We start from the raw sequence: 23951 nt of genomic DNA on the forward strand, positions 1-23951 counted from the left end.
TATATATATGAAATTACCTAAGATGGTTATATATATTTGTACAATCAAAATACTTTTTAACTAAAACTTGTGCAAATCGAACGATTTCACAGTGGAGCATGTCACCAGACAGAGTTATATGAGATAAACAAAGATATCTAGAATGCAGCCAAACAAAAGGTTGCATATTAATCAAGCGACCAACCAAGAGAACGGGTGAACCAGTGGAAGGATGTCAATCAAACAGGCGAGCAAAAGTAAACTAATATAGAGGCCGACCGAATCAAAGATTTACCGACTCGAAAACCACTAAAAAAAACGTGTCGGATGACGAGGACAATCCACCATACATTCAACAACCGCAAGGCTTTGAGCCGATTGATTGGGGATCAATCTATTAAAAAGGAGTAGGACAGTAATTATTATTTCAAACTATACCTAACCTTCTATAAATAAAAAAAGCATTAAATATAACAAAGGCGGTTAAAACTAAATACAAAAATAACCGATTTCTCACATCTCTTGATATGCCTATCCTGCGTGCACTCTATTCCTTAGGTTCGATTTAAATAAAATAAGGTTTAACAATATCTAAAAAGAATGATGGTAGAATTACAATACTCCAAATAGCAGTTTTGAAAGCTGTCACCATCTTGGAATCTCTCTTTCACCAATAATTAAAAAAAATAGTCAACTATTAAAGGTAAATGTTTAGAATAGACGTGTTTCAAATAAAACATAATTGAACACTAAAAATTTAAAAAAATATTTGATAGATAATAAAAAAAATATTCAGAATCTTTTTAGGGTCGAAGTAAAATAAATCTAAATTCATTTAACTATCCATTAAACATTTATTTTACATCAATGCTGCCCGATAACATAGTTTTAAATTTAGGGCCCGTTTGGGGTAGCTTATAAGTGCGGCGGCATTTTTTAAAACGTTGTTTGTCGCGTTTGAGTTTTTTACACTAAACGCGGGCCGCAGGTCGACCCCTGCAGTCGACCCGCGAGCCGCATTTCAAGATAAGCTGCTTATCCTGAAACGCAAAAACTTCCCCAAACAGACCCTTAAAGTTAAAAGAATGATGCAAAAGACACCGATGAAGACAGAGCAATAGTTCAAGATGATTCACAAGTCATCTTATTATTATATAATAAAAAAGATATTAATTTAAATTAATGTTTTAATAAAATGACAAGTATAATAAATAATTAAAAAATAAATAATAAAAAATCACGATCTAAAATATACATTATAACTTTTTAGATATTTCTAATAATTAAGAAATAAATTTTAAATTACAATATATTTTACATTAATATATTTTTAACTGAATACGCTCACAAGCTATTGACAAATCAAATTTTACATGAAGCCAAACTCAATAATTGATAGTGGCACACATATGTAACACCCAAAACATTGCTATTTACAAATTTAGCACCCTTTCAATCATTTTTTAAATACTCGCTCAAATAACAAAATTCACGATAAAACCACAATCATATTTTTCATTTTTATCAAACTATTAATGATTTAATCGTGGCGCGCATAAATGCATTATCTTGGAAGTCTAACAAAATTACATGCTATTTTGTAAATAGCAATATTTTGAGTGTTGTGCATGTAATTACCCAAAATAGATTTTAAGAAGACTACTGCCCCGATGTACAATGAACAAAGTAAAGGGTGATAAAAAGGTTGTACGTCTTCTATTGGATTCTGTTCTTGTACTTGCATTATGGGCTAGACCCATTTAGTAGCATGTAGCTAACTGTAAGAAATTAAATGTCTAAATGACTCGAAACTCATAAAAATCATATCAACAGATTTAAAAACAAGGCAAATTTCAAAATTATTTTCATAAAAATACATAATGGGAAGGGAAAATCACACACAAATAAAGGAACATCTATATACCACTCAATTTCTATGTAATTACATATTTAACATCTAAACTTTAATTTTTATATGCATACAACCATATATATGCATGAAAAGGTGTATTACACTTTTTGAAAGTTAAAATTGTGAAATTTTTTATATAATATGAATGATTTGGGTGATATAACATAAAAAAGTAAAGTTTAGGTGTTAGATATGTAAATATATAGGAATTGGAGGCATGTAAACATTATAACTGTAACGCCATCATAAAATCAATAACAAAATATAGAAATCAAACTCGAGATCATCATCATCAATTTTATCCCAACAATGTAGGAACATTTGTATAAAGCTACAGATGAACAATAAAGCATATTAAGCATGAATGTTAGAAGCAGAGGTTCAAAGAGTCCAGACCTACAAGCCCAGTTTATTCATCTGGATCAGCTCAATGTGCGTTTAAATTCCACCATTTCCGTGAACTCTAATGCGAAGCCTGCATTTTTATCGTGTTATAATTGACAATAACTGTATACAAGGAATACTGAAGCTGAAGAAACGTTGGAAAGTACCATTGTATGTAACCAGGCATCTATCACGAGATGATTTAATGGTTATTAATAAAAATAGGGCGATGTACAGGCATACCACTCGATTCCAATTTATTACATATATAACACCTAAACTTCAATTTTCTAATTACATACCAACTTACCATTGCATGAAAAGCTGTATTTCACTTCTTAAAAGTTAAAATAGTGGTAAGTTCCATGTGACATGTAAAAAAGCAAAATTTAGGTGTTAGATACGTAAGTTCATAAGAATTGAGCGCTAAATAAGTAAATGCCCCATAAAATATTGAGGCAAAAGATTCAATATAACAATGAAAATATCATAGTAAAATTTGTCCAGCTTAAATATGGATGGCAAACAAACTTTAATGGAGTTTGAAAATAAGAGCAGTACGGGAATAGGAAACAATTCAATAACAATTGCTAGTCAAGATTCCTTTCATTTTTTTATAACAACGAGTAAAGATTACATTGCACAACTTCCGAGTTAAGAAAATTAAAATTTTCCTTCTATGTCATTGATTTGGGCATCAAACAATCATAGTTAGCATCGGGGGCAAATTATACACGGTTGATTGAGATATGGACAACTTTCACATTGCTCTGTATTACTAAAAACACTACATTCATAAGGTTGCAGGAAATTAAATTAATGCCACTATCATGATTATTTACTAAGGGTTCGTATGATGCCCAAAGTGCCATCAGGCTATAAGCTTATATTGGGAATCTCATTGAGTTTTCATTCAGCTTGCTGCGTGAGAATGATTTTACTTCCTACAAGTTTCGATTTCCTTGGAGGCAATTCCAATGAATTATATGAGAGTCAAATTTGAGAATTGACCACGAAAAAGGTAGCGTGAATACTAAATATGAGTAGAATCCTATGGTTATAAACGAATCGAGCATTCGAAAAGATAATTATAGCTCTGGTCGATTAGTACTCATTCGCGATTGTTTGATTAATTATTTGAAAAAAAATATAATTTTATTAAAACTTGGCTATTATATGAACGAGATTGAATACTCATTTATGATCAAGAGCAATATTATTTAAAGCTCATCAATAAACCGGTTAAGAAACTTGATTAAAGATAGATATAAAACTCAATAAAACTTAAGATAATACTCGATATGAAGTTCTAGTATCCGGGTGGTGTGTCTATATACATACGTATGCATGCATGTACGTTGGTAGGTAGGTATATACATGCACCCACACACACGTGCGGGCACACGCACACACGAGCACACACACGCGCACACACATACATGTGTGCATGCGCATACACACGTTTACATGCTAGATATTTAATTCAAATTTGGATATGTCAAACTATCTTTCAAGTCCAAATATAATAATTAAGCTCAATTTTTAATATAAACTTAATTAATATTTAAATTCATAATCAAATAAATTAAAAAGTTTAAAAAATATGCATACTTTTGATTTAAATTTTATATATTATTTATTTAAATCATATCGAGTATATATTATTTATTCAATTCATACTGTTCAATATTTCTTATATATTGTCTATTACCTAGGGGTGTAAACAAACCGAACACGAACGAACAAAGCTTGTGTTCGTGTTCAGTTCGTTTAAAATTTAATTTGTTTGAAATAAGCTCGTGTTCGTTTCTTAACGAACGAGCCGAACACGAACCGATATATTAATTATATAACTTATATTATATAAATATATAATATCTATATTAGTACATTACTAATATAGTATATTAATATATTATTATTATTATTTTATTATATATTATAATTTATAAAATTTAATGTTTTAAAATATAATAAATTTTTTATATATAATTATTTTATATTTCAAACAATAACGATTCGAACACGAACGAACGCATCACTGTTCGTGTTTGGTTCGTTTTACTAACCGAACAAAAAAAATTTGTTCGTGTTTGTCTCGTTTACTTATCGAACGAATCGAACATGAACTCATTGACGAACCGAACACGAACTGTTCGCAAACAACGAGCTTTTTGACAGCCCTACTATTACCTATATATTGTCTAAATATCGTTATATATTTAATTCATATTGTTTAGGAAAAAGCTCTCCCTCAATGCTTATCTCCTAGTGTATTTGGTGTCACATTTGATGGGAGCCTAAAGCAATACTGTGTATAATTTGAAGGACAAAACAGCTTTACAATTAAGCCAAATTGCAAGAGCCTATAAGAAAAAATATTACATCAGTACTACGCACGTAGAGTAACGTGCGTACCCAATGAAATCACGCCACGATACCCCGCACGACGCAAAAAAAAAAACGGCGCAGTAACACGGGGAATATTCTCCCCCGTGTTATTCATGTGTTATTGTGTGTTATTCATGTGTTATTGTATCCTGAGAATATTCTTGGTGTTATAATAACACAATAACACATCAATAACACATGAATAACATGCAATAACACATGAATAACGCGCAATAACACATGAATAACACAGGAGGGAATATTCTCCGTGTTACTGCGCCGTTTTTTTTTTCTGCGCCGCGCAAGATGTCATGACTTGTTTTGATTGGCTACGCACTTAAAAATAACGTGCGTAGTACTGATGTAATATTTCTTCATAATCTTCTAGGCAATATGGAATCTCCACTCGAACAAACCTCCAAAAAACTTCCAAAAGAAATTTTTAATATTTAACAAATTACATATAGTTTAGAAAACTTAAATTTTATTTTTTAAAATCAATAAGCTCGGCCAAATAAGGCTAAATGAGCTTCTCGTTTAAAAGAGCATGATTAGGAATAACAAACTTGAGTCAATAAGATCAAAGGGCTCCTCAATTAAAAACACAGCAATCATAAAATTAGCCAAGCTCGAGCCAAGCTTAACAAAATTTTAACAAGAAAGAACTTAAATAAATGGAACATGAACCAAAAGCTTGACTCGAGCTCGAGTCGAGCTTGAATTAGATTTGGTAAATAAGCTAGTGCTTAGTAGCCTCCAACTCAACTTGAATCAATTTGTTTGTGTTCACATGCAGATAAATTTGGTCCACATAGGCCCCCACCCACAGGTTTGGAAAACCTGGGCTCACTATTACATTTGGGAGGGAGAAACTGTTCTCCCTTAATTATCCATTATTGTATTTTATTTCTTTACTTTTATCATTATGATTCAATTTCTCTTTAGTTGTATAAGGGTTAATATATATATTTGTTATTTGATTAATGAAAAAATATCAAGAGCGTTTTTCCTCCAAGTAAGTTCCTCCGAAAATTTACATGGTATTAGAGTGAAGCAATAAACCCTAGCTTTATTTTTCTCAACCGAAGCCTCTGCCTGCAGCCACAAGCAATGGGCCCTCCGCCAGATCCCCTCCCTACAGGCATCTATTAGATTAGCTCCTTCGCAATTCGAATAATCGTGATACCGTAGGGTCGCAATAATTGCAACGTCTCGAACATGAAATCTTGAATTGGGCAATGTCGTGATCCCAGTTCGAAATCACATATCTAAGAATCAATTTACTCGCTCTCCAACAGAAATCCCAATTTCAACAATTGATTTTCTCAAGTGGAAATCCGAAATCTGTGAAAATCCTATGTCGGCGAGACAGTCTCCATCTCGAACGAGAATTTTTGTATCAGCGATAGACAATTTCTCTCCATAGTGGAAATCTTGTATCGACGACAGACAATTTCTCTCTCTAGTGAAAACCTTTCATCTGCCAACAGACAATCTCTTTAACGGAACTCTTCCTGTCGACACCTCATCATGGCCAAACACGGCATGAAAGTTACTTCTGAACCTAAACCTCGGATGTTTGATTTTGCAGCTTTTGAATCTCCTCCTGCATCAACCATCACAAACTACATAACATTTTCCTCCAAAGAGCTCAATCTGCATTCATGTACATCTGTGGTAAAGTAAAAGATTATTATCTCACCGAAGAAAATTATGCACCAAAAATTACTGATCTTAAATATCAGACAGGAAGATTAAAGAACATATGGTCATGTCATGGCTTGTCAACTCCATGACCATGAAAATTGGAGAAAATTTCCTTCTGTACAAAATAGTAAAAGGAATTTGGGATGTCATAAGGGAAACCTATTTTTAGGTATTGACAACACCTCTGAGTCATTTGACATTGAAACTAGATTACATGACCTATAGCAGGGTGACTTGAATGTTACTCAATACTTCAACACTCTCTCTAAATATTGGCTACAACTAGATATATATGAAACATACACATGGAGTTACTCACAAAACTTTGATCTTTAACAAATCATTGTTGAATAGAAGTGTGCTATTAAGTTCCTTCTAGGCCTCAACAAAGATCTAGATGAAGTCAGTAGAAGAATCATGGGAACCAAACCTCTTCCCTCAATTCGTGAAGTTTTTGTTGAAGTACGAAGAAAACATAAAGAAACTCATGAATTGCATTCCCTCAATTCGTGAAGCTTTTGTTGAAGTACGAAGAAAACATAAAGAAACTCATGAATTGCAGGTAATCTGACTACATCAAATGTTCACAGCTCCACTTTATACACAAACAAATCATTTCAGCACAAAAAATCATGAGGAACATCTTGTGTTGTGAACATTATGAGAAGTTCAGTTATCTGAAAGAAAAGTCTTGGAAATTTTATGGAAAGCATGCATATTGGAAGCCCAATAAAGTCATAGGTGATAGGGAAAAATAATTAAACACATTATCAGAGGAATACGAGCCTCGTGAACATAGTCCATTTAGCAGGGAACAACTCGAAGCTCTCGAAAGGCTTCCGGGGTAATATTCTGAGCCTTTTAGCACATCAAGGTCTTCTATCTACTCTTGTTGCACTCAACAGAAAAAATCAATCTTGGATAATGGACTCGGGAACATCTGATCACACGACAGATGATATCACTGCTTTTCAATCCTTCCATTCTCACAAACATCAAGCCACAGTTAAAACAACAAATAGCTCTCCCTCTCATCTGTGAAAGAGGAGTGTGAAACTCACAAAGAAACTTATTCTTCTATTTGTGTCATATGTTCCTAAACTTAACTACAATTTATTGTGTATTAGTAAAGTTACATGTGACATGAATTGTGTTACTAATTTCTACTCTAATTTATGTGAATTTCAGGTGAGTACTCGTGAAAGGTGATTGACAATTCTGACATTTATCATGGAATTTATCTGTTCACTAGGACTCTCGCTTCAAAAAGAACAACTCATCATTCATAACTCTTTAAGTCAAGTCTTGTATCTGAATATGTTTCTCATGACAGTCATGTTATGTTATGACATCTTCGTCTTGGGCATCTTAAATTCTATTACAATGAAAAAGTATATCATCATCTATTTATCAAAAAAAATTCTAATTCTTATCAATGTGAAACTTGTCAGCTTGCTAAACGTACTCCATAAATTTAACCAAGCCTAAAATACAAACCAGCACATTCCTTCTCCATGGTTCATAGTGATTTGAAAAATAAAAATATAAATGGGGTTAGGTAGTTTGTCACTTTGATTTATAATCCCACTAGAACCACTTGAACTTTTCTTATAAGGAAAAATCTAAAACTGTCAGCACATTTGAGACGTTATACAACCCGATTCTCACCCAATTTCAGATCAAAATTTTGATTCTCAAAATTGAGAAAACAAAAGACTACTACAATTTCACTCCCATCCCATGTCTATCCAAAAATGACATCATACATAAAAACTCTTATGCTAATACACCACAACAAAATGGTACAACTGAGACAAAAAATATGCATCTCCTCGAAGTGATCTACTCAATTCTACTCTCTAACACTATACCCAAACATTTGCGGGGGGTGCAATTCTCATATCCACTTACCTCATAAATATGATGCATAACAGAATGCTAAACTTTAACAAACTTTTCAATACCCTAATAAAATCTTATCCCCACGTTCAGTCCTTTGCCTCTAATTAACCATTAAATTTTTTTTTTGCATCATTTTTGTTCATCTACATCAACTATATCAAAGCAAACTTGATCTGGGTTAACCAAATTCATATTTTTGGGCTACCCTTTAAACAAAGACCTATAAATGCTACTCTCCATTAACACAAATTTTACAACTCCATGGATGTCACATTCTTTGAAAATCAACTAATATTATCTCAAATGTAATATTCAAGGGGAGAGTTGGAAAGAATATCAAATTTGGGTTATCATTAAGGGACCTCAAGCTCACCTCACTTCTATCCTTGATGAAGCTACTCTTGTCCCCACTATCACAAATCAACCTGAAAAAGAAACTACTAGTCCACTAAATTCTCGCATAGCTCCCCCCAATAACCAAGAACTCCATGTGGACACGAGAAATAAAAAACCTAGTGATTATGTAAATAGCAATATGCAAAATCATGAATGCAAATCACCAGAACCAACTCCACACACTCGAAGTATTCACACAAATGTTTGGCCAAAACATCATTACAACCAAGTGAAAAAATGAGCACAAGAGTGCACAAAACATCTAATAGAATAATTTGTGACCTGTGAAAAATTATCATCTTACAAATCTTTTATTCCAAAATTGGATAATAAGAAAGTCCCAAATTCAATCCAAGAGGTAAAATCTATTCTTACTTAGAAAAAAATCTATAGAAGAAGAGACTCTTTTGAAAAAATGGTACCTAGATCATAACTCTGCCGCCTAGGAAAAGAACTATAGGGTGCGGTGCAAAATGATATTCACTGTTAAATACAAAGCAGATGGGAGAGTCCTAATGAGTTATTCTCATTGGTTGTCAACCTAGATTTGTAGGAAAAGAGTTATTTGTCATATGAGATGACTACCAGGAGACATTTGCACAAATGACGAAAGTCAACACATTAAGAGTATTACTCTCATTGGTTATCAGCCAGAACCAACTTTTACATCAGCTAGACATTAAAAATACATTTCTTAATTGGGATCTTAAGGAAGAAGTGTAAATGAAGATACCTTCAGGATCAATGAACAACACAAACGATCAGCTAGTGTGCAAATTAAAGATAACATTTTATGGTTTGAAACAATCTCACAGAGCATGATTTGAAAGGTTCAACAAAACTATTCTTGTCAATGGGTACTATCAGTGTTAGACTGATCACACTTTATTTATGAAATCAATTTAAAAAAGTATGATAGTCAGCCTTATTGTATATTTAGATGACATTATTCTTACAAACAACAACATAAGGGAACTTGAAACAATAAAAAATAATAATGACTTGAGAGTTTGAGATCAAAGATCTTGAAACTTTAAGATACTTTCTGGGCATGGAAGTAGCTAGATCAAAAGAAGCATTGTCATATCTCATTAAAAATATATCCCCAACTTATTAAAGGAGGCAAGAATGTTGAGGTGCAAACCAAGAGAAACTACCATGGATCCCAATCAACGAGCATCAAAAGGAGGATAACACCCAAGTTGAAAAGGGTAGGTACCAAAGACTTGTTAAAAAATTATTCATCTGTCACATACAACATAAGGTACATAAACATGACTTTCTGTGGATGTAGTTAGCCAACATAGGAAGGATCCAAATGAAGATCATTAAAAAGAGGTCTTTCAAATCCTAAGGTACATAAACATGACTCTAGGATGTGGACTGATAATCAAGAAAATTGAGAACCGTGACATTGAGATTTATACTGATGTTAATAGAGCAGATGTACTAACTGATAGAAAATATAACACGGGTTACTGTTCATTTGCATGCGATAACTTGAATACCTGGAGAAGTAAGAAAGCATGTTGTGATGGTGAGAAGTAATACAAAATTAGAGTACTGTGTCCCGAACTTAGAAATTTGTGAAGGGATGTGACTAAAGAAACTATTAGTGGAACTTCACCGAGAGAAAAAAACACAATTAAGATGTTCAGCGATAGTTAATTAACCATCAATATTTCAAAGAACCCGATACACCTATATAAAACCAAAAATATAGAGATTAACAAGCACTTCATTTATGAGAAGATTAATGGAAGGGTTGTTCAACTAAGCTATATCCCAACTCAACAATAGATTTACAGCAATTTTGAAATGTATGAAATATACGACCCAACTCGAGGGGGAGTATTGATATGCATATAATCGTGGGCCACATGAGCCCACACATGGGTTAGGGAATCATGGGTTCGTTGTTACATTTGAGAATGAGAAATTATTCTCCTTAAAAATTCATAATTGTGTTTTATTTATTTCATTTTATCATAATAATTGAGTATCATTCTAATTGTATGAGGGTTAGTCTGAGTTGTATACATATTCATTATTTTCTTAATGAGAACTTTTTTAGAGAGTTTTTTTCCTCAAAAAAAATTCCTCCTAAATTTTAAGGTTTGCATCCCTATGCGTTCCCATTACTTTCTCCTGTATTTCCTAGTTCTTTTCTTGCATTTGTTGAATTCCTCTTAGTTAATAATGATTTTCTTTTTTTTCAAACTTTAAAATGGATTGTTCCTTATATTTGCCTCATTCTGCAATATCATTTTAAGATGTTTTTGAGAAGTAACATTTTTAGGGTTTCCAAACGCATTGATTTTTAAAACATTTAAGATTTTGCTTTGCAATATTTCATTTCAATTTTTTTGCAAGCATTTCAAATAATTTTTTAGTATTTCATTCTTCATAGTGCTTATAGGCTTATTTTGCAAGATATTCATTTTCTACAATCTTTAACAATAAATTATGGGTTTTTCCTTTTCCATATACATTATAAAGAGGCAATGGACATGTTAAGGCTCGAGATACTCTATATTGGTTTGTGAGGATAAAGTTTTATTGGTGGAAAAAACACTAAATGGAAACATTATAGAAGTGTGCAATCTTATTGTGGTATGAAATATGGGATATAGTTGCTTAGGTGAACAATGACGTAGATGTATTAAAGGTGTTGATGTTTATAGTTCACATTACCAACACATAACGATACCTACGTTTGGTACGAAGTTGTTGAGCAAAAGAGGTTGTTAAATTTGTTCAATACAAAAATATGGGTCATGCCCAATTTTTTACCACACTATATAAAAGTAAATATTCGGTTTCCAATTCTAAAAAGGGGTGATAGTGATGATGTGAGTTATGTTGATGAGAAAAAGATTTAATAAAGAAGTTGTAATATAACTTAATGAATATGAATAAAAAAATTTGCATTCCTGGTGATAATGAGTTTCTAGATTTAGACATTGACATGGCAGACCATATTTCCAGGCTAAGAAAATAGCAACTCGAGCAATGATGAAATATATGTTAGAGAAAGGGAAAGATGAAAAAATGTTCTCAATGGAATCTCATTAGTACTTAGATAGAATGTAAAAGAAACTAAATGGGTATTTTTTTATGCTTATATAGTAGACTAATGTTAAGTTCTATTCATTTTCAGTTTAGTGTCTATTATTCCAAAACAAACAAGATAAACAAATAAATTTGCCATTCAATTTCTCCTATACTAAACAAATGAAAACAAATCTATATTTTCAAGGAAGGAGAAGGAGAGAACAGGGGAGAAAATAGAAATCGCCTAAGAAGGGGAGAGGAGAATTTTAAGGAACTAAAATGACTGCGGTGGCACAAGGGATGGCTAGGGCTAGGTAAATTGAACGAGTGTGAAAGTGGGAAAACAAATCAAGAACTAATTATTATTGAGTGATGTTGACCTCATTTTTGAGGTCATTTCTTTTTTCTTAAGGTCTTAGGATCTAGCTCTAGGAGTTCCTATTGGCCATCTTAGAAAACTAGAATTGAGACCTACCCTTTTAGAAATTATAACCACTTCCTTTTTTTTCTTTGATGTATAACATTTATGGCACAAGACCATCGTTTTATGAACGAGCGCTTATGGGCTATTTTGTGAAGACCAAGGGAAAAGTTCCTAATAGGACTCTAAGCCTTAGGAAAACTTCGTCATGACTTTTTCGTCACATACAAACACCAAATGCACAAAATTCACAAAATTGCACGAAATCAGACTTCAATTAAGCCTAAAGGACGGGTGAAAAATGCGAGCTTCTCCGGATGACCTCCGACGATAAAATGGACTGCGCCAACGCGTCCGGGACACCAATTTTGGTAGGAAGAAACACCCATATTGTCATATTTTCGACACGAGAAAATTGACACGCAAATCAATAAATTCATCAAAATGACCTCCGACGGCAAAACGGATCGCGTCAATGCGTCTGGAGCGTCAAAATTACCTAAATGGAACACCCATTTTGCTGGGACGCCGCACACGAATAAATTGCACTTGATTTGATATTTTTTTATATAAATAAAAAAAAATCTTTATTTTAAATCCCTAAATTGAACACACGCGCCTCCCTTCCTTCCTCTCATTCGCGAATCGACCGAGCCCTCTCCCTTCCTCTCGTTCGCGAACCAGCTCCCCTCTCCGATCGCGAAACTTCGGCCCGCGATCCTCTCCTCGTACGTCTACCGCCCTGCGAAAAGCTTCCACCTACTCCCTCTGACGCGCTCGACTTTCCCCTCCCACGCCTCTACGATTCTCGTCGTCTTCTCCCAGGCGAGCTGATCCTCTGCAACAAAGCCTCGCCTCTGTCGTCCTCTCCCCACGCAAGGTTTTTCGCTTCTCTAGGCTTGGCTCACCGCCCAGGTGAGGGATGGTATTCTTCCTCCTTCCTCTTTTGCTATAAAAACCCCATTTGGGGAGTTATTAAGGGCTGGCCGAAATTTCTGAGAGTGAGGAGGTGCTGCCAAAATGGTGCTTGAGGAGGTGCTGCCAAAATCTCTTCTAATTTCATTCTTACATTTTCTTCGCATCTTCTGTGGCTTGGGGGTTGTTGAAAATTTTGAGAGAGTTCTTGAGAGATTTTTAGGGAGATTCAAGTGCTTTTCTACCTCTATTCTTCATTCGATTATGGTGATTTCTTTTCTGTTTTCCCTGTTGGAAAAGAAGCTTTGTTCCTTTGCTGTTCGAAGATCCCGGAGACTCGAATATGTCGTGCCGTATGTCGTAAATCGTGAGGAATTTTCGTGGGTTGCTATTGGAGTGATTTTCTCAAGCCTACTTTACTCTTTCTTTGCTTTAAGTTTACAAAAAGGAAAAGGTATTCTACTTCCTATCCTCTATATTGCACTATTTCGGATGGCATGAAATAGGGAAAGCATAACTTTGTTTAGCTTGAAATTTAAACATGAATACATGTTAGATTAAGTGAAAATAAGACATGTTTGGGGTCTATCTTTGCTTCATTCTTTGCTTCATTTGCTGGAACATATGCTGAATTTTTTTTAATGCTGGAAATTATATTAGCGGGTTACCTTTGCTTCTTTTGGCTGCCCCCGTTGCTGGAACACATGCTGAATTCGTTTTGTGTGTTGGAAATTTACATTTGAGGCTTATCTTGCTTCCTTTATTCCCCCGGTTGTTGGAATACATGTGGAAATTACTTTTAAAAGTTGGAAAAATATGTTTGGGGCTTATCTTGCTTCCTTTATCCCCCCGTTGTTGGAACATATGCTGAAATCGTTCTATAAGTTGAAAAATTATGTTTGGGGCTTACATCTTGCTTTTCTTGTGGCCCCTCTGATGGAGTATATGTTGGAAATTACTTTTAAGAGTTGAAAATTATGTTTGGGGCTCGGTTGGCCATGTTCTTGGGCTCGGTTTGGGCTCCTTTTAGTGCTTTATGTTGGCTGAAATATTTTACTGATTTGCTCCTTCTTGCTGGTTTCGATTTGCCCCTTGTGCTGGGCTCAGTTGGCTCTTTTCTTGAGCTCGGTTTGGGCTCCTTTTAGTACTTTATGTTGGTTGAAATATTTTGCTGACTTGCCTCTTCTTGCTGGCTTCGGTTTGCCCCTTATGCTGGGCTCGGTTGGCTTTGTTGAGAAAATGGTTTGGTGGTTGTTTTTGATCTCTCCCTAGTTCTATTTATGAGCTTATTTGTGAATTTGTTTGAGGTTGGTTTGGTGGTTGTTTTGCTCCTTTTCCAGGCCTTAGCCGTGAGCTGGTTTAGAGCTTAATTAAATCTTGTTTTTGGGCATGGTTTAGTGGTTGTTTTTGCTCCCTCCCTGGTTTTACGTGTGAGCTTGTTTGTGAGTTAATTTGGGGTGAATTGGGTGGTTGTTTTGCTCTTCTCCCTAGTTCTATTTATGAGCTTCTATTTATGAGCTTATTTGTGAATTTGTTTGAGGCTAGTTTGGTGGCTATTTTTCTCCTTTTCTAGGCCTTAGCCGTGAGCTAATTTAGAGTTTAATTAAATCTTGTTTGGGGGCTGGTTTGGTGGTTGTTTTGCTCCTCTTCCAGGTTCTACCCGTGAGTTTGGTTATGCCCTCTGTTGCCTTACCTGTGGAACTCTCTTTTTGACCCTACCCGAAAGATACATTTGGTTTCTTTTGTGAGATATTGGATATATATTTTATTGTAAACTTTTGATAGAGGATGGAATTAAATTGTTTTGACATTGGTATGGTTTTCTAAAAGGTTAGAAAGTTATTTCTCCTATTAATTAGTGACTTTTCTTTTGTGAAATAAAAAGAAGGTTATACAATTTCATTTGGAAAAAATATGGGGTTGATGTAAAATGAATTCATTAGGGGTTTGGAAATGCGCAAGATTGACATTTGGAAATGATATCCTTCTCGGGATTGATCCGATCATTTTCTTTTTAACGAATTTAAATGTTTTAGATCGATACATTCATGATTTTATTTTAAGCTTCACTGATTTGGATTGATTTTAAAAAAATAGATCGGTCTCCTTTTCGTTCGTTTTGTTTTCTTTTTTTTAACGGTCAAGTTAAAAATGAGAATTTTCGATATAATTATATTCAGAAATGATTTACAGTCTTAAGGGAAATATGAGGGAAAGAAAAATATATAGAAAACTATAAATAAAATTTGGATCTTCGAGGTGATAAAACCTAAAGAGGGATAGAATAGCGAACCATCCACCGTTCTCTTTGCATATGAAAGATGAAACTGTAAATTGGAAGAATATTTAGGGGTTGGAAGAAAGTGAGAGTTTAGATAACAATTAAGGACATGAATTGAAAGATCACTAGACTTGCATTTAGGTCCCTTAAACTTTGAATCAACTTAAATCCAACTACCCTAACTAGGTTTGAAGCACACTTCACAACCTTTTTGTCAAAGCTATAGGTTTACACGTTAGGTTTTAGGAGTCTGATGGTGAGCTAAACTTAATCTAAAGATGTTTAAGGGTTACTTGAAAGGCAGTCAGTTAAAATTAGACACTTCAAGTAAACTAAAGTATATGCTTCCTAGATCTTAGGAGCACACCTTGAGAGAGTCCATCCTCCTAATTTTCAAATGATCCTAAGAAGCCAGACATCTGACCCTAGTTCATGAGATAACTAGGACACTAGGCACGAGGGTGCACTAGATTGTGATTCATGACTGATTTAATTAGATCAAATAATGAAATTCTTACCTTAACTTGACCAAAACTACCCAATGCTCCGGGATTTGAGTTTGTCTTATACTCAAATCCTCCTAGCAATTGGGGACATTCCAATATTACATATAAATTTCCTATTTTTGGTCCTTTATATGTGATATTGTATTTTATTTTATTTATTTATCATTTTTCCTACGATTTACCTGTTTTTCTAAAGTCTTTTTCAGGACATATTTTCCTCTTTCACACAACGCATAATGGCTAAATTTAAAGGAGCAATGAACCTACCAGGTGTACAGGTTTAATTTATATTACTACATTTTATTTTCCCAGCATGTTATATTATTTTCGTAGTCTGTTATATTATTTTCCCAACATATTATATTGTTTTTCCTTTTTTCTGTACAATACATTGTTACTTTGCTTTCACACTGCATGCTTAGTTACTTTGATATGTTATGCCATAGTATAAAATAACCTAGTGATTAGGAGCATTTTCAAAACTAAAACTAAACCAGAAGTTGCTACTACGAAGGGCCTGGAGCAAACATCGTGGGCAGCACGACGAGGAACAATTTCCAGGTGGATCTGCAGCAACAAAACACATTCACATCATCTATCACCTTCTTTAGTTTAAATAACAACTCATAGGATCACTCTTTAGGCTTTTTGTACAACTCTGTTGTGCAATTATAAGTCCTAACACTTTAGGATTCCGAGGTTACCATGTTGTACGGTGTAAATCCTCCTATCTTTTTAGGCTATTTGCACAGTTCGATATTGTGTAAACATAAGCCCTAAATATTAAATAATTTGCAAGATTGAAATATCAAATAAACATCACTTCAAAGACATAAAGCGGAACAATATGATAGTTAAGACATCTTTGGGGTTTCTCCTGGATCTGTGATATCCCCTACTTTTCTTTCCTTTGGATTCCTTAAATAATTGTTCCTATTTTGAGTCATTCCCATTTGATTTTCTCCATGTCCAATCGTGAAAACTTAAACTTTGAAATCTTGAAAGCAAAACCACCTGATCTTAATCGAGAGTTTTCTTAAATGATTTCGGTCATTTAAGATGTAATTAACTATAGGGGCTTGCCCTATAGGGAACCTATAACCCAGATAAAATAAACCCTAATTTTTTTATGATTTTTTTATGTTAGGTGGGGGAACTTGTTGGTCTTTTTATAAAATATTTCGCAGACTAAAACGGATGTCACAAATTTTATTAGTCTAGGTGATTGAACCTCTATTACAAGTGATATATTTATTATTCGGGATAAGTGTATTACCTGTAGTATTGTATTCAATCATCTAAACTATTTAAATGTGAGATCCGTTTGGTCTCACCTATTTTAAAATTAAAATGTTACATTTAAAAAATCAAAAAGGCTATATTTATATTTAAATTATTTTCAAAATCACAAAATCATCCACTTTTTCAAACCAACGAAAGTTGATGTTAAAACCGGCCAACAAGTGATTGAAAAGAATTTGTTGCAGACATCAACAACTTCTCAAATTTGAAAAGTTGTTTTTGGTTCCCAACTATATTTTTGCAATTAAAAGTTTGTGATGGAAACATTCCTTACTCTACATATTTTGCAATGAATGTCTTCTTTATAAATACATACATGCATACATACAATACATATAATAGAGCTTGCAATAAAAAATCGGATGATTCATAAATCCATTTCAACCGAGTGATGGAATGTTTTCCATCACAATTATTTTATCACCAAAAACAGTAGTCTTGTAGTGCCATGTATGGGGACAGCTGATGGAAAAATTATTTTGAAAGTTGATTATGTGTTTGAAGGCGTGCAAGACAAAAGTGAGATCATCACGAAGTTCTTATAAGAGATAATAACTTCGAACAAAATATAAAATGATTCTAAGAGGGATGCACTGGAGTGCTCTTCAACATTATGTCAATTGGGGCTTCATTTTTTAGCCTTGAAAGATGGTCAAACAGTCAATATACAAAATAAATTGATTTGTGTGATTGGTCCCATATGTGAAGAAAAAAAAATTGTTGTAAACACGGATTAAACAATTTTAAGGAGGAATTTCCTGGACTCGAGTTAAGAAAGCATCTCTGGAATGCAGCCAATACATGCACATCTTAACTATTCAAAAAGGAGATGATGTGTATTACATTGAAGACAAAAAACATATGATTGGTTGAAGCACAAAAATAAGAGAAAGGAGCAACAGGAAGCTGCTTTGATGCTCTCAGAATAAGGAAAATCAATCAACAAATAGCTTTGTTGAATGTTTTAATAGAATGATCAAGCATGAAACAAACTTTTGTACTTTATTCATCACAAAATATCCAATGGTTGTCAGTGTAATGCATTGGAGCATTAAGTGCTATTCCATGCAAACAAGACTTTGGTTAAATAGGGATGAAACCGAGAAATATCCTTGAGTGTAAGTCAATAAAGAAGCCTATTTAAGTGCTTAAAATGGTGTTGTAGATACCATACCAAATCCTAAAAGTTCGACCAAAAAAGGATGAAAAAAAAATCATGGTTACAAATATCAAGAAACGTTAAATTGATCCATGTGAGAGCAAAAGGGAAGCATGAAAAAAAGGCAGCTGGGGAAGTTATTGCCAATCCTTCAAGCACAGCATGTAGAAGTTGTGATCCATTACAACCTCGGTACAGGAAAGGATATCAAGCTCAATGACAAGGCAATAAGAATAGAAGGAATTGACGAGGAAGAAATCCATTTCATAAACGCATAATGCTGACAAATTGGAGAAAGCTTCATCCAGGGATAGCTATGAAAATTGTTGTGCATAGGTGTTTTTGCTTGGTACTTTGGATTACAGTGTTTTGAAGAAATCTTAAAGTGATGCTTTAGTTGAGTTTTTTGCATGGTGAGTTATTTTTGTTATGTCGTAGGATTCCCTGATAACGTCACTAAGATTTAAGATATGGTTTGAATATCTCTTACTTTTAATCATTGTGTTTCAAGGATTACATGTTTACGGTATTCAATGGAATTCAGGCTCCGAGTGTCTTGATAGTTGGATTTAATGTTTTATCAGTAGAGTTCTCTAATATTTAAACCAAAACCAAAACTTCAACTTATTGGAGCTTATAGTTGTCTACCTCATGTCTTGCTTGCTCAATTATTCGAAGTGATTGAAGTAAAAAAGATTAAAGACATGATTTTGAAGCTTCTAAAAAATTGACAATGGAGCAAAGCAGATTGCTCAGCAGACAGTTTGCTCATTAGGCATTATTATGATTACAGAAACTCTTTTACTAATGTATAGGGCTTAAATGCACAAAATAAAAGCATAACATTATGCAATGCACCTATGATAGTTAGCAACAAGAAACTGTTGAATCGAACATTTCCATATTCTTATATGATAGCTGGCATGTAGGCTACGCTGCGGTCAAGAACTTCATCTTCTAGACCTGCATGTGATTGGTCCATTCCTCTTCTTATTTCTCTGATCATCCTAATCACGTCTCTTACATCATTCTTTTAAAGTACTTCCTTTGTTGTATAATCACTTTCACTTCTATCATATGGAACATCTCAATGAAATAAGTCACAAAAGAGAAGTTTGGGGCTCCGCACAAGTAAGAGGGTTGAGGAGGTATTTGATTGGAACAGCGATGCTAAAGCTATAGCCTATTGCAATAATCAACCATGCCAAATGCGAAAATGAGTTTGAGAGGATGAAAACAAAAATGAAGTTGGGATATGTCATCTATTATCGAGAAATGTAGATTAGGAGGCCTATGTAACTCCATCTCAGCATCCAAGAAGACGTTATATTAGCATTTATTACTTGAAAAAAATGTACTTTGGGAATTCATCGAAGAGGTAATTATACCAACTCATTTTAGTGGAGTAATACAGTGAATTTTAAATCAAACCAAATAGGAAAAATGGTTTTTTTGGTATTTACTTTACAATCAATGAAATAGCTTTGAGTATTTTGAATAGATTTCATTTATTTTACTAAGTGTTCTCAAAATATAATCATCTTGAATGTATACAAACAATTAACCACTTATGGAATGTTTTTATCTCTCCAATATTCATGGTTTAATCAAATGTGCAGCACATTGGTTAAAAAAACTTTTGTTAAATAGAAAATTGAGTACTTAATTAAATTGATTGCCTACAACTTATTCTCCCTCAATTGAAATCGGTCAAAAAAATTAAGTATCTAGATCTGAGCCCTTAGCTCCTCATCACATTCCCCACATGGCCAATCAATTTGTCAATATAAAATTAAGATGATGAAAAACGAATAATTGTGATAATTTTTCATGAAAAAAATCAACTAAAAGTGACAACAAAGAATTTGTCATGATCACTTCACAAAGATGGTTACCTATTTTTCCTCAAATTCACCAGAGCACACAAATGTGGATCTCGCTCAAATCATTAATTAGTTGAAACAATTACATCTCAAACCATTCAGGGCTAATTTGGTAGTTTAAAGTTGAATATTGCTTTCCTTTTTTAAATTATTAAGTTTGCTTCTTAAAATCATAACTTCAATGAACAAAGTTGGGCATCAACATTGATTCCTGATTCCATAAACGACCTCAAAAATGATGATTTCATTTTACAACACAAATTGAGGGAAATAAAATCATTTTCTTAAAGATTAAATGAACAAAATGGGCCTAAAATTTGTAGGCATATTTACTTAGTCATGAACTTTTCCATGTCTATTTAATCACTCAACTCATGAAATCTAAACCATTTTGACCTTTTTTGCTTTTTCTCAAATCGCAGTTTGCTATGGACAATAGCCTATGGCAACCTACTTTCCATGAACTTTTTAAGGTCAATTTATGCCTAAAGGAACTCTACAATGCTCAAGTGAGCAGGCAATAATGTGGAGAGAGCTTGAGTAAGCTGGTTGGAACGAAACTTCCAGTGGTGGCACAATTGCCTGTGGGAATGAAGCATGTTCACCAAACGAAATATGAGCTTAACAGAAAACTCATTCCTTGATGAAACTCAAGATGATAGTAAGTGGAGAAAATGCATTCCATTCGTTAAGTTGAAGTTGAATCCGATGTCAAGCTATCAAAACAAATTATTCCTTGGAGGCAAATGTAGCCGAGACACCTAAAGACATCAAAACTTTAGTAGTGGTCACAATCAACGGAGAAATTATTTTATACGGAGAACGTGCGCAGCTCTGCGTGCGGACTCCGGTAATATGTCGTCACGTGGAGGTTATTGTGGGCTTATTGACGTAAAACCATAGAGGTTAATGAGGAGTTATTGGGAGGTTATTGTGGGGTTATTGCTGAGGTTATTGAAATGGAACCACGAAGGTTATTGGGTGGTTATTGGAGTGGAACTGCGGAGGTTATCCGAGGTTTATTGAGGTTGCGGCGCTATTGGAGTTAATGTCCAATAACCCCCCAATAACCCCTCTCAAATAACCTTCACGGTTCCACTCCAATAACCTCTGCAGCTTCACTTTAATTTTTTTTAAGTGGGTCTGATATAACACACATGACAGTATATTACTGGAGTCCGCACGCAGAGCTGCGCATGTACTCCATATGGAATAATTTCTCCAATCAAGGACAGGTCGTCTATGATTTCTAGAACTTAATGTCACGGACAAAAAATCTCACATCAGCAAGGTGTAGGGCCGAAGAGCAGTATTTAAGTCCTGGGTTGCCCACCAACCCGAAGAGCTCTTTTGGGAGTGACAAGTGGTATCCGAGCAGATTACTTTCTGCCAGGTGTGTGGACTCTACATGGTCCAGTGGGACCCTCAGAAGAGTCGGTCCATGCCGAGGGCGTCACGTGATTGGGTGGAGGAGAATGTCATGGACAAAAAATCCCACATCGGCTAGGTGTAGAACCGAAGAGCAGTATTTAAGTCCTAGGTTGCCCACCACCCCGAAAAACTCTTTCGGGATGTGACATTAAGCAACAAATATGGAAATAAAAAAATCATCAAAGAGTTTGATGTAGAGAACAAGCGGCATAAAGGAACATTGAAAGAAAACTTCATGGAGCTAGGATAAATTGTGAGATAGACCTAATTCAAGAAGATTTCTAGTCCACCATAAAGTAAGCTTCTTCAGCATTTTACTTTTTATCTTTAAAAAACAGGTTCTTTTACCATGTCTTTTGAAGTGTGGAAATCATCACAGAACATAAGAAAAAGATTCAAAAATGAAATGGAGGGAAAGTCAAGTCAGTGACATTAGGAATGCTAAAACAGAAAATATTATATAGTTCCAAATGGACTAAATGCATGAATTCCTCACAACACACATATGAATTGAATGAGAAAAAAGAAGTGGAAACAAAACGGGACAAAAGCAGTGTTACACAAGTAAATAAGAGTAGTGATAATGACGCTAACAATGATTATGAATATTATGGTTAAGAAAATTATAAAAAATTTTAAGTAAAAAAATATGGTACGAGACAGGATTTTTTGAAACAAATGTAGATCCTTCTATTATGTATGCAAGCATTTCAAAGAAAAGCAACCAAAATATTGTTGATTCCAATGAAAATGCTAATAAAATTTTGACAAAAAAACATAATAAGTGGATTGAATAGACTCTTATAATTATGAAATGCCTCAGATAGTGATGAAGATAATAGTGTGAAGCAGTAATTCATAAACCGTAGGACGGATACAAAGAATCCTAATCTTGAAATAATTGCATTTTTTAGCAGAAAAAGAAGTTCAAAGAAGTTCTGGGAACTAGTCAATTTTTAGGAGGGGAACATTGAAATGTAAAGATTAGTAAGTTTGCACCTAGAAGCTATGTTGCGCGGACATTCCTAATCACGGAGCAGTGCGGTGTCGAACACGTATCGGACACGAGCACGGCTCCGACGCGGCTGGCAAACAATGCAGACACGGCACAATAGTGTTTGAATTAAATAATATCTAAAAAAATGGGGGGCACGTGTGTTGGACACGAGTGTCCTAAATCCTGCCACGTCTTAAAATTAATGAATAAAAAAATTTTTGGAAAAAATTTTTAAGATTAAAATTAAGAAAATGTAATATTTAGGAATGATTTGCATACATACCACTCAATTCTTATGTATTTACGTATCTAACATCAAAATTTTAATTATGTTCATATATGCCACCTTACATATGCATAAAAATTTAAAAAAAGTATTTCATTTGATTTATATATTTAGATTTGTTATAACTTGTAAGATATTTGGGTAATTGGGTGGCATAAGTGTAAAAATCAAATTTTAGGTCTGAGATAGATAAATACAGAAGAATTCGGTGGTGTGTATGTAAATTTCCTAAAATTTTACAGTAAATACCTCTCCGCTCTCATTTAATAATTTATTACTCAATGTTTATTAATTATTAGTTATTATTTAATACTTATTAGCCAATTAGATTTTATCTTTTATTTTTTACTGTTATGGCTTGAGAGCTCTTAGGTCTTCCTCACTTCCTCTCGGTCTAGCCGACACTCGACAGTCGACAGCCCTCTTCCTCGCTTCCTCCTCCTTCCTTCGATTTGCTTCGGCTTAGCAGTCTCGCCATTGAGAGCCTCACTAGGGCTTTGATGCTTCAGCTTCGCTATTGTTGGTTGATTGGATCGCTGGTCACTGCCATCTAGGGTTGCGAACTTTACTATTAGGTAATCCTCGCTCTCATCTCATTGCTAGCTGTTATATTGAAATATTTGGTTATATAGAGAGTTCATACTGTCATTGATCATAAAAAGTTGCTATGATTCAAAGATCACTTAATGTATTGCCTTTGTCGAAGTATGCTTCCCTCACCGCATTCCATATATACTCAGTTTGGTAATATCTAAATTTTGGGTAGTTGAAGGAGCAAACACATAAGAAATAAATAAAATGGTCTCTAGCATAGTTCTTATTAATGGAAATTTGGTCAATTTAAGGGACAGAAATACAGTTTAGTTAGTAGTTTCACCTCATGTTAAAGCAGCTTTGACATATTCTTCACTTGGATTGTAATATAAGTTGCACAGGATCTATTTTCTTTTTGGGATATGATACATAAATTTGACAATCTCTCTAAAATTTGTGTTTCTTTCTTTTTTCTTTGCATTTAGATATTCATGTTATATATATATATATA

At 34.0% G+C, this 23951-nt stretch overlaps 1 protein-coding gene across 1 annotated transcript in view; it reads right to left on the reverse strand.

Moving 5' to 3' along the window:
- Nucleotides 1-2177: 2177 nt before the first annotated feature.
- Nucleotides 2178-23951, reverse strand: part of LOC110032586 (NADH dehydrogenase [ubiquinone] 1 beta subcomplex subunit 2) — a 33008-nt gene continuing 11234 nt past the window's right edge. The window contains exon 4 of the mRNA XM_020736259.1: nt 2178-2366. Coding sequence (XP_020591918.1) covers nt 2355-2366 — 12 coding nt within the window. The 3' untranslated portion in view covers nt 2178-2354. The remainder of the gene's footprint in view (nt 2367-23951) is intronic.

The sequence above is a fragment of the Phalaenopsis equestris genome, unplaced genomic scaffold, assembly GCF_001263595.1.
Source record: "Phalaenopsis equestris unplaced genomic scaffold, ASM126359v1 Scaffold000002, whole genome shotgun sequence".
Taxonomy (NCBI): Eukaryota; Viridiplantae; Streptophyta; class Magnoliopsida; order Asparagales; family Orchidaceae; genus Phalaenopsis; species Phalaenopsis equestris.